This window comes from Pecten maximus, chromosome 7 (genome assembly GCF_902652985.1).
Source record: "Pecten maximus chromosome 7, xPecMax1.1, whole genome shotgun sequence".
Classification (NCBI taxonomy): Eukaryota; Metazoa; Mollusca; class Bivalvia; order Pectinida; family Pectinidae; genus Pecten; species Pecten maximus.
In genome coordinates, this window is record NC_047021.1 from 23,656,713 (window position 1) to 23,669,578 (window position 12,866).

Here is a 12,866-nt window from a genome sequence, read left to right on the forward strand (position 1 = left end):
TTCGGAGTTCCTTTCTGACACACTTTTATTTCCTTGCATTACTGACGAAACTTGGAAGGAGAAAACAATTGTGGGGGTGTAGTTTGATTCGTTACACGGCAAAACGTATATCACTTAGTAATAATTCAAATATTTGTCAAATACTTATTCCTTTGTTCTTGTCTTATTTAACTGATATACATCAAATGGTTGATATTTTTGATAGACCAAGCGCCCAAACGTGTTTGTGGCCTTTCGTATAAAGGCTTACAGCAATCGTGACGGAACGTCTAGAGGCACTGGTGGAAACCGGAAGTGTTGTGATGGAGGTACAAATGTTAGACACTGCAGCAATACCAACAAATGTGATCCCTGTATTCCGTATCTGTATTGGAGGAAGGTAAAGCAGCATTTTAGATACATAGTAGATTCCTTTAGTGTTTGATGTCTAGGTAATTCTTTGACGAAAGGATAATCTATGTGTTCTTCGATATTAACAGAATTATCTAATGGCACAGGGTCCTTATAATCTGTTACAATGTATATGTATTTGGACCTAGTCTTGTTTATAATCTAGGTCAAAATACAGATAGAATAATACATTTTAAGGTTCTTATGGATGGGTAAAGTGAACGTTTATGATATCTAGAGATGGCTACTTTTAATGTCCCTGTGGAAGAGTCGTGATTTGTTATGAAATCTATAGATGGTTAATTCACAGGTCCCTATGGAATTTTTATAATGAAAGATTATGAGACCTATAGATGGTTGATTACCGGGTCAATGTGGAAGAGTGTCGAGAACGTTTAAGAGATATATAGATGGCTAAAGGAATTTATGATATACGAAAAAAATATGAAACTTCGATCCAAGACTATATGCTCAGATTGAAGATTATCATAATAATTTATGGTAGTATGGTTATAACTTACAGCGAATAGAACAATAGTTCGAACAGTAGTGTGTGACGTCTGTTATATTAAAAATAACCCATAAATGCACGATAGTTATTATCATAATTGGTTTATTTTGGGGGAATTAGGTATTCGATACATATGGCGTTAATTATAATTCCTCTACACCAGAGACAACACACCGTGTATCACAACACCATCGACCACAAACATCAACAAGATAGACAGCTGTGGGGACATCATTACAGATGGTACACGTAATATGTCTCCCAGGCCAGTATCTCCGACTGTAGCACGCCTAGCCTGGTCTCACTGGGTAGGTAAAACATATACTATCAACTTAACATGTGTGTATACTTTATAACGACCGCCTATCTAACCCCATGTGATAGATGCTTCTGGTAGCCTTTCCACGACGCAGAGATTTGCCGTAACTTGCATGCCGCTTTTAATGCATTTTTGTTTAGAATATATACATTTGCACACGTAATTGACATTCTTTTGAAATCCAATATTAAAATTTATGATTTATTGAATCCTGGAGCTATCCCTATCCAGATTTCGACATTTCTTTTGACCTATTTGAGTTTCCTCCGTCGCCTTCGAGGTATCAACAGCTCAAAGCATCACAGACGAGTCCAACAAATTAATTGATTTTGGCTCTGTTGTATCCTGTATCTAACTCCCAATTCGTATTGACGGGTGCCAACAGTGTATGTCACAATCCTCTCGTTCAAACCAGTTGACCCGATAACATTATTCCTATAGACTAAAATAACTTTGTACAATGTTATTTTTACCTTAGAGAACAATATAGAAAAATCAGTGGTTCTGATATGTTTGTATTCCTTACAACAATTGATGTTTTATATAAATAAATAAATTCAAAACATTTTGTACGGAAACCAGGGCACGACGACCTTGTTTGTTGAGGTACAAGATGCTGATGGAAATCACCATGACGTCGACGTCATAGATCAGCTGACAATTCGTCACAATATATCACCTAGCCCTTCTCTGGCCGAGGCGACACCTACTCTTGTTACCATGCATAACGCCGTGAGGTATCAGTGTCAATGGTTTATCATGTAAATTATATCTAATGTTGATAATGTATCATAGTGATCATTTGTCGTTAATATAAATCATTTCTCATGTAGATTAAGTATCAAGAACACATTTTAATAGGTTTACTAATGTTGTATTTGGTTATGGTCTTTATCTTAACAGATTTAGAAAATTAATTCAATTAATAAATCATTGAATTGATGAGTATGTTTCCAAAACAATGTTTATCTTAAACATCCAATATAAGTGTGACTTATGCACCATAAGTCAACATTTGAGCCCATTTCGATTTTCTCGACTTCTATTACGAATTGCTATGCTTGTTGGCCCCAAACAATACTGAGGAATCCCAGAATACATGTACTTAATCCTAATACACAGATTAATCATCCTACGTGTGTGCTTTGTACCATAGTAGTGTAAAGGTGTTCCCACCTGTTTATGCTTTGTACAATACTAATATAAAGGTGTTCCCCTCTGTGTGTGTCTTGTACAATCCTAATATATAGAGAATACATGGTCAGTGTCTTAAAATATAAGCTGTATTTTGGCGAGGGTAAAGAAAGACAAAAGTGGCGAGCCTTGGCGAGCCACTTTTGTCTTTCTGTCCCGAGCCAAAAATACAGCTTATATTTTAAGACACTGACCATGTATTCTATTTATCCTGCAACAGACATAAAAATAATCATCAAAAATAATCATTTTGAAGTGAAACGGTGTCAACAATGACAGAAATATGTTCGCCTTTTAAACGTAGTTTCACTTTGAAGTATGTCAGTCGAACTGACGCACGTGCTATGATTCCAAAATACAGCTGTTTTCCGTCACTGCCGTATACAGCAAAAATATATACGGTGGGTGTATTCCGACAATGCGGGGCAGTTGCAGGATAAAAAGTTTTATCGACCCTGTGTGTTGTGTATGATCCTGTTAGAAAATGTTAATCGTGCCTATTGTTATTTGTACAATCCTAATTGAATTCTGTACTCACACGTATTTTGTACAATTTTAAACTTTGCTGTTATCTATGACTTATAGTGTGGTGTACACCTGTTCAGATATTGGTAACTCCCGATTACCTGTACAGATATTTGTAACTGTATGACACTTGTACTGATATTTGTAACTCCAAAACACCTGTACTGATATTTGTAATTACATGATACCTGTACAGATATTTGTAACTGTATGACACTTGTACTGATATTTGTAACTCCAAAACACCTGTACTGATATTTGTAATTACATGATACCTGTACTGATATTTGTAATTACATGATACCTGTACTGATATTTGTAACTGTATGACACTTGTACTGATATTTGTAACTCCAAAACACCTGTACTGATATTTGTAATTACATGACACCTGTACAGATATTTGTAACTCCACGACACCTGTACTGATATTTGCAATTACATGACACCTGTACTGATATTTGTAATTACATGACACATGTACAGATATTTGTAATTACATGATACCTGTACTGATATTTGTAACTCCACGACACATGTACAAATATTTGTAACTTCAGATAATATGTACTGATATTTGTAACTCCGGGACATCTGTACTGATATGTGTTGCAGTGTTACCTTAGAGGTGTTGGTGTGGTGCATGCCTAATATGTACGGCAGTAACTGTGATGTATATTGTATGGACTCGCCAAGGATGCATTGCAACAAAACTACCGGGCAAAAGTATTGTATACAAGGTAGGTGTGAGAATCCTAATTGGGCTCTGACTTCATATCATATGTCAAAGTCGTAAGGTATAAGGTATACCTTCACTCATCGATTTAAGGTTCATGTAAATAGCAAATCCAATGATATCTTACAAGCCTATAAATCAGTATTCTGGTGCAATGAAACAGAAGTAACTTGACCAATTATGAACCTTAACTTAATTTCTTCTTATTCTTTTTTTTTTTCGTTGAATTAGTTAATGAACTAAAGCGTTTACTTTAAAATCAGGTAAAATATTCAGCTGTATAAAACGTAAACCGTGTATTTGCCATGGTAATGAGATCCTTTACGGGTGCAATTAGCAGTGTTATCGATATGCTGCATTGACGTTATTGAGGTTTATCTGGTTTGTATAAAATACACTTGACGATATAAAGTTCTTTGTTGATATGGCAGGTTGGACGGGTGCTAATTGTTCCTCCTGTAACCAGTCAGTGTGTCACAATCACGGGAACTGCGTCGCAGATACAAACGGACAATCTAAATGTGTTTGTCTTCCTGGTTGGACTGGGCAACACTGTGAACAGAAAGTCAACGTGTGTCAGACAATGCCATGTCAACATGGTGGAGTGTGTAGTAATACAAACGGGTCATTTTCCTGTAAATGTGTCAACGGCTGGCATGGGAAGACATGTTCCTTGCTGGACATATGCCAAACCCGGAATCCATGTGAAAATGGCGGAACGTGTTACAGTACACCTACTGACTACAAATGTTCCTGCACTGCCGGTTGGATAGGCAAAAACTGTTCGACTGAAGTAAACGAGTGCCAGTCGGGACGTAACCCTTGTCTTCATGGAGGAACATGTGTTAATACGAGAGGTTCCTTTAGATGTGTCTGTTCGTCCGAGTGGACGGGTTCAATATGCTCCGAAGATATCAATGAATGTAAAAGTAGTACAAATAATCCTTGTCAAAATGGCGGAACATGTCAAAACACTATCGGTAACTATATGTGTGTGTGTCCTCACTCTTGGTCTGGACGTTCGTGTGAAGTTGATATTGACGAATGTTTGTCCTCAACTCCATGTCTCCATGGCGGGACATGTCAGAACACAAACGGGTCCTTTACATGTCTGTGCCCCACCAACTGGTCGGGATATAGATGTCAATTGGATAAAAATGAATGCAACAACACAACACCATCATGTCAAAATGGCGGAACATGTCTAAATACAGTTGGAAGTTTCACATGTACGTGTGTAGTGGGTTGGACGGGGCGTACGTGTGGTATTGATGTTGATGAATGCATGCAACGGAACCCATGTTCCAACGAAGGAACTTGTCAGAACATAAACGGAAGTTACTTTTGCCATTGTCCAGCTGGATGGTCTGGCCACTCTTGTAAAGAAGACATAGATGAATGTAACACGTTGTCACCTTGTTCTCATGCAGGGACTTGTAAAAATCTAAACGGTAGCTTCACTTGTTACTGTCCTCGTGGTTGGACTGGTCCTACATGTGAAACGGACATTGATGAATGTAAGACGTCAAATCCCTGTCTCCATGGCGGCATATGTCGGAATATAAATGGAACTTTCAGCTGTAGCTGTCCTACAGGGTGGACGGGGAAAACATGCGAAACAGATATTAACGAATGTATGTATTTAACGCCATGCCACCATGGCGGGACGTGTCGTAATATGAATGGAAGTTACACCTGCCTGTGTACTCCGAGCTGGACCGGCAGCACATGTGAGAAGGATATTGACGAATGCAAGAATTCAAATCCTTGCACACATGGAGGTACCTGTCTGAATAGTATCGGCAGCTTCTCGTGCGTTTGTTCACAATCATGGACGGGTGAACTGTGTGATACCGACGTTGATGAGTGTAATAATACAGATTCCTGTCTAAATGGAGGCGTTTGTTACAACTCAGACGGTTCCTACTCGTGCGAATGTTCTCCTGGGTGGTCCGGACCGAATTGTCAATCAGACAACGATGAATGTGAAATCAGTGATATTTGTCACAACCACGGAACTTGTCAAAACACAAATGGAAGTTTTGTTTGTCACTGCGTGAACGGTTGGACTGGAACCACATGTCAGACTGACGTGAACGAATGTCGGTCTTTGTCACCCTGCCTTCACAGTGGAACCTGTTACAACACGAACGGCTCTTTTTACTGCGAATGTGTGAGCGTATGGATGGGAAAGACTTGTGAGACAGACAGAGACGAATGTCAGGAAAGTGATGTATGCCAACACAATGGAACATGCAACAATGCAATCGGAAGTTTTAGTTGCCAGTGTGATAACGGCTGGGAGGGGAAAACATGTGACAGGGACATCAATGAATGTAAGATTTCCACCCCATGTGTCAATGGTGGAACATGTCGTAATGCAGAAGGAAGTTACACCTGTCTGTGTAGTCCTCATTGGACCGGCAGCACATGCGAGAAGGATGTTGACGAATGTAAGAATTTAAATCCTTGCACAAATGGAGGTACCTGTCTGAATGGTATCGGCAGCTTCTCGTGTGTTTGTCCACAAACATGGACGGGTGAACTATGTGATACCGACGTTGATGAATGTAATTATACCGATTCCTGTCTTAACGGAGGCGTCTGTTACAACTCAAACGGTTCCTACCTCTGTGAATGTTCTCCTGGGTGGTCGGGACAGAACTGCCAATCAGACAACGATGAATGTGAAATCAGTGATATTTGTCACAACCACGGAACTTGTCAAAACACAAATGGAAGTTTCGTTTGTCACTGCGTGAACGGTTGGACTGGAACCACATGTCAGACTGACGTGAACGAATGTCGGTCTTTGTCACCCTGCCTTCATAGTGGAACCTGTTACAACACGAACGGCTCTTTTTACTGCGAATGTGTGAGCGTATGGATGGGAAAGACTTGTGAGACAGACAGAGACGAATGTCAGGAAAGTGATGTATGCCAACACAATGGAACATGCAACAATGCAATCGGAAGTTTTAGTTGCCAGTGTGATAACGGCTGGGAGGGGAAAACATGTGACAGGGATATCAATGAATGTAAGATTTCAACCCCATGTGTTAATGGTGGAACATGTCGTAATGTAGAAGGAAGCTACAGGTGTCTGTGTAGTCCGAGCTGGACCGGCAGCACGTGCGATAAGGACGTTGACGAATGTAGGAATTCAAATCCTTGCACACATGGAGGTACCTGTCTGAATGGTATCGGCAGCTTCTCGTGCGTTTGTCCACAAACATGGACGGGTGAACTGTGTGATACCGACGTTGATGAATGTAATAATACAGATTCCTGTCTAAATGGAGGCGTTTGTTACAACTCGGATGGTTCCTACTCGTGCGAATGTTCTCCTGGGTGGTCCGGACCGAATTGTCAATCAGACAACGATGAATGTGAAATCAGTGATATTTGTCACAACCACGGAACTTGTCAAAACACAAATGGAAGTTTCGTTTGTCACTGCGTGAACGGTTGGACTGGAACCACATGTCAGGCAGACGTGAACGAATGTCAGACTTTGTCACCCTGCATTCACAATGGAACCTGTTACAACACGAACGGCTCTTTTGACTGCGAATGTATCAGCGGGTGGACGGGAAAGACTTGTGAGACAGACAGAGACGAATGTCAGGAAAGTGACATATGCCAACACAATGGAACATGCAACAATACAATCGGAAGTTTTATATGTGACTGTCCCAGGACTTGGACCGGACAAATATGTGAGCAGGACGTGAACGAATGTCATGATCTTTCATTGTGTCAAAATTCAGGAACATGTTATAATACGAACGGCTCGTTTCGTTGTGAATGTACTCCTGGATGGTCGGGGATACATTGCGAGAAAGATAATGACGAATGCGTGCTTGGGGATATATGTCGACACGGCGGATCTTGTCACAATATCAATGGATCTTACGAATGCTTATGCAGCAACGGATGGACGGGTTTGAATTGTGAGACTGACATAGATGAATGTGTACATAGTCAACCCTGTAAAAACAATGGAGTCTGTAACAACACCGACGGCTCCTATGCTTGTATTTGTTTACATGGATGGAATGGGGAGCGCTGTGAGACTGACATTGATGAATGCAATATGTCATCACCTTGCTTTAATAACGGCACGTGTAACAACACATTAGGTTCATACAGTTGCACCTGTACTATCGGTTGGACGGGGACGTTGTGTGACGCTGACATCAACGAGTGCAAGATAGCAGATCCATGTAAACATGGCAGTGTGTGTCACAACACAAACGGCTCTTATACATGCACGTGCATTAATGGTTGGAAAGGAATCGATTGCGCGGTAGACGTGGACGAATGTGAAGTATACGACCCATGTGACCACGGAGGAACCTGTCACAATCTCAACGGTAGTTATACATGTTCGTGTACACCTGCATGGACTGGCCTGAATTGTTCAGAGGATATAAACGAATGCGCCGTTTATCATCCATGTGAAAACAACGGATCGTGTTCGAATGTTTACGAAGGTTATAGATGTTGGTGTACATCCGGCTGGAAAGGTGTCAACTGTACGGAAGATCTGGATGAATGCAAGGACAAGGCACCCTGTCTTAACAATGGCACCTGTATCAACACACCGGGACATTATCAGTGTCAATGCTCGGAAGGTTGGTCAGGTGACGACTGCTCCTCTGATGTCGACGAATGTATCTTGTCAACAACATGTTCCAATAATGGAACATGTAACAATATCGATGGTAGCTATACGTGTTCTTGTACACAAGGCTGGTCCGGACACGACTGTTCCAGTGACGTCAACGAATGCTTTTTAAATCCAAACATATGTCGTAATGGAGTTTGCACCAACGTAAATGGTTCGTTCATATGTACATGCTTTGAAGGCTGGACTGGACACAACTGCTCAGACGACGTCGATGAATGCTCTAAATTACCATGCAAAAACAACGGGACGTGTGTTAATATTCCCGGGAATTATACTTGTTCATGTCCTACAGGATGGACTGGTCGTCTATGCAATGTTGACATCAACGAATGTTCTATAAGGGTGTGTCTCAATGGTGGACATTGTCAGAATTATAATGGTGCCTACACATGTCAGTGTTTTGATGGTTGGCATGGAAACAATTGTGAAGTAAAAATGTCACCAACGACAAACAGCATACAACATTTATTTTCTACAGAAAACACCGAATCGAGACAACCGAATTTTACACCAACAGGCACTGTTATATCAGCACATATGAACAGAAATAACACGACTGCTTCTACTATCCGCGAATCATCTTCACCAGACATCATTTCTACAGCGGCTCTACCTCAAAGATCTACTGATATAACGTCTATCATATCAAACACCACGGACTCGACAAAGTCAACAAACATTTACCCTGTATCTGGTTCAGCGTCAACTATACATGCCACTGAGAACTCTATTTCTCGTAAAACAACATATTCTGACTCAACATCACAAAAACCCACCACTTCTAGATCAACAACATACAAAGTGACAAGTGCTACATCATCGACGCACAAGTCTACAATATCTACGCCAGCATCGTACAAACCTCAAACATCTCGTTCAGCGTCTAATAACACAGCAACAATGTCTATATCCCACCACTCGTATAAGTCGACCGTTAAGGATGGAAAGACGGCAGATACATTAACGTCGCATACAAATACTCCTTCGATTACGGGTCCCGTCACGACAACACCAAAGACGACCGGGTTTTCTACTACTAAACCGACCACAGATAGTAAAGGTAATAAACTACCTGCATTTTTATGACACTGCACACTTTTTTTGTCTTTGCGTCGTAACAGAATAAAATGCATAAAACGTTTGGGATATAAAACAGAATTGGCGTTGTACCTGTTATGTCCAACAACCATTTCCATTTGACCATGAACCATGCAGGATTAAATAATGCGTAATCTATCAATCTCACAAACATGACGAATACTGTCCATATTTGTTGGTTGAACTCGATGACCTATTGTATTTTGATGGCAAAATTGCATTTTATTCATTAAATTAGTCTCTGATATCACCATTTTATTACGTCACAGATTATGTGTCACTGACGTTCGTGGGGAGTGGAAACGCAACTGTATCGGTGTTACTTACAACAGGCGTGGAAGCGATGGTCGGACGGATCTGTTCACAAGGGAAACCGGACATTAAACAGATACACTTCACGTAAACGTTCTTCTATTGAACAACATAAATACTTAAAGCGACGATAACTGTAGATTTCTTACTCATTAAAGTGACTATAACTGTAGATTTCCTACTCATTAAACGGCGATCTCTTCTTATAAATAGTGAAATTAGTGTAAGATATAGCGATGCACGAGCCTATTACCGTAAACATGTTCTATAATATATATGTTTACGGGTTTTAAAACACTCTTAACATCGGTTGATGTTTGTAAAGAATGCTACACGAGGAAACCCGAAAGGGTCACGTGAGTACGAGCGAAGAGTCCGTACAGCTTTCTGCTTAACATGCATTCTTGAAGGACCTACATAATTTAGATGTTTTGCACTGATTTAGGTCTTTACAAAACACGATTGCGGACACTTTTTGAGTAAGGGAAAGAGTTAGTTTTAAGACACACTTTTAAAAATATTACGCCTGATGATATTTTCCAATAGTGAATTTTACAGTTATAGTTCCTTTAAATGTACTTTATAGCTTTGAGCACATTCCTGAATTTATGAAGTTACTAGATTCAATGTTAGATATTGCCAGTTTTATTTTCCTGTTTCTGGATTAATGCCGTAGAAACAAGTACATTATCTACCTATCGGTTCGTCGGTATTATAACACAGTAGATACGGACCAGGAATGTATGCTACCTTTACTTACTAATGAGTTCTTACACCAACGTCTTGTAGAAAAAGCGAAAGGAGAAAAATGTGTTGTATTTTACCTTTACCAGTGCATATCAGAAAGCTCATTACAAGAGTAAACAGATCAAATCTGTATTGTTAGCTGTAATATCCAGAATATTGAAAAGTGTGACCAGTCAATACAATATACTTACCCAAGATGTGTGAAACTTATTGTAATATTAGTTACACTCTTGAATTATATATTTGTTAATCCTTACACCAACTATGTTATGCATTCTATATTTATTATTTAACGATCCAATAACAGAGTAGGGTCTTAAGGAGAGGCAGAACGTAGCGTATTACTTAACGGAACGTATTACTTATCATTCCACAGAGCTTGTAAGGCCTTGTGGGAAAGCAAAACGAAGAAAATGCATTACTTAACATTCAACAGACCTTGTAGGGCCTTATAAAAGTAGCAAAAACAAGCAAATAAGCAAACGCATTATTGTAATTAACATTAAGTCGACCTTGTAAGGTTTTACAGAAGAAAAATGATGACTTAACTAGGTCAGACGCTGTCATTGATATGATTACAAACATATGGCGATTGTCACCTTTGTATTGCAGTAGTCTGCGGCATCATGAAAACAACGTCGTTGTATATTCTGTGGTTCTGTTTTCAGTGGGGGCCATACCAGATGCCATATAGAGTTTTTGGCCACTTGTGACGGACACCCGTTGGAACAGAACCAGGTCGACATCGCTGTTAACACTGACACATCCATACAGAAAATGTTTCCGCTCCCTCTACTACACACGAAAACACAGGAAACATCTCCACCAACCCAAGTAAGCATTTTACCAACCAATGTATGCACCAAAATAACTAAAGTAGGTACTTCACCAACCAAAGTAAGAACCAAAAAAACAAAGTAAGCACCCTACCAGCCAAAGTATGCACTTCACTAACCAAATTAAGAACCCTACGCCAACAAATGTAAGAACCCAAACAACAAAATACGCACTTAAACAACCAAATTCAGCACCCAAACAGCCAAAGGAGATAATAGATTATTAAAAACAAACACGACTTTCTTATCTCCACGGAGAAGTAATAACACACACGTTCTGAAAGTGATTGACGGGCACCGGAAGTTCCAATATTTAATAGTGCCCACGAATTTCTATCGTAACAGGATTATTTATGTTTTACCTGTAATTTAAGAGCCGTGTTATGGTGCACTTTCAGAGCTGGATTGCTGGCAATTGGGTTGCGTTAGCAGGGGCTGCAGCTGGATTCATCGTCCTCATCACATTGGGTGTAATTCTCCAAAAACGACGTAAACACAGGTATGTGTCACTCGCAGTAAAATAAAAATAAATTCTACAACGAAGTAAGAAGGTATCTTAGCATTACTATCTATGTATAGCTGGTAGCTCCTTATTTGTTTCTTTGTTTGGTTTTTTGGTGGTTTTTTTTTTGTTTTTCTTTTCTTTTTTTTTTCTTTTTTTTTTATGATAAGTAAGTCAATATTTTAGTTGTCTAACTTTCACATGAATTTGCCTATATAGGTAATTTATTTCATCGACAATTGTACATCAGTTTGCCATTTTCTTTTTGTTTTTACCAGGAGAAGAGGTGTGTCTGTCCTAGATGACAAAATTCAACTGGAAAGGCAATCTTCCACAGTGAAATTGATGAACAATCCGGTCTACGATAGCTGTACAACTAATGCATAAGTTTACAGATCGGTGCTTCAGCAAAGATTGTGAGCTTACAAACGGTGATTCAACATAATATAACTTGGTTTTTTCATATATAATTGGAATATATATAGTGATGGTTCAACTTAAAGCGATAATTAAACTTCAGGAACACCGGCAATGGTGATTTAAGGTCTGGAACACAAGCAGTGGTGATCTAAGATCAGAAACACCAGCAGTGGTTAACTAAGTTCAGGAACACCAGCAATGGTGATCTTAGGTCAGGAACACCAGTAGTGATGATATGAGGTCAGGAACACCAGTAGTGGTGATATAAGGTCAGGAACACCAGCAGTGGTGATTTAAGGTCAGTAACACCAGCAGTGATGATCTAAGGTCAGTAACACCAGCAGTGATGATCTAAGGTCAGTAACACCAGCAGTGATGATCTAAGGTCAGTAACACCAGCAGTGATGATCTAAGGTCAGTAACACTAGCAGTGGTGATCTACAGTCAGTAACACTAGCAGTGGTGATTTAAGGTCAGGAACACCAGCTGTGATGATGTAAGGTCAGGAACACCAGCCGTTATGATCTCAGGTCAGGAACACCAGCAGTGATGATATGAGGTCATGAACACCAGCTGTGATGAT

At 39.8% G+C, this 12,866-nt stretch overlaps 1 protein-coding gene across 2 annotated transcripts; it reads left to right on the plus strand.

Moving 5' to 3' along the window:
- The first annotated feature begins 3,537 nt into the window (after positions 1–3,537).
- On the plus strand, positions 3,538–12,291 carry LOC117330301 (neurogenic locus notch homolog protein 1-like). Of its 2 annotated transcripts, none has more exons than XM_033888490.1 (6): positions 3,538–3,679; positions 4,107–9,428; positions 9,736–9,865; positions 11,194–11,359; positions 11,760–11,860; positions 12,142–12,291. In XM_033888490.1, exons 1-6 carry the CDS (start codon positions 3,544–3,546, stop codon positions 12,248–12,250), a joined length of 5,964 nt encoding a protein of 1,987 aa, XP_033744381.1. In that variant the 5' UTR covers positions 3,538–3,543; the 3' UTR covers positions 12,251–12,291. The 2 variants fall into 2 exon arrangements, with proteins under 2 accessions (XP_033744381.1, XP_033744382.1); XM_033888491.1 differs by having other exon boundaries at positions 12,145–12,291.
- The last annotated feature ends 575 nt before the right edge of the window (positions 12,292–12,866 follow it).

Coding starts and splice junctions, on each gene's coding strand:
- LOC117330301 (XM_033888490.1), top strand. CDS start 3,544: ATGTGTTGCAGTGTTACCTTAGAGGTGTTGGTGTGGTGCATGCCTAAT. Junction 9,866..11,193: donor ATTAAACAGATACACTTCAC/GTAAACGTTCTT, acceptor TTCTGTTTTCAG/TGGGGGCCATACCAGATGCC. Junction 11,360..11,759: donor AAACATCTCCACCAACCCAA/GTAAGCATTTTA, acceptor GTGCACTTTCAG/AGCTGGATTGCTGGCAATTG.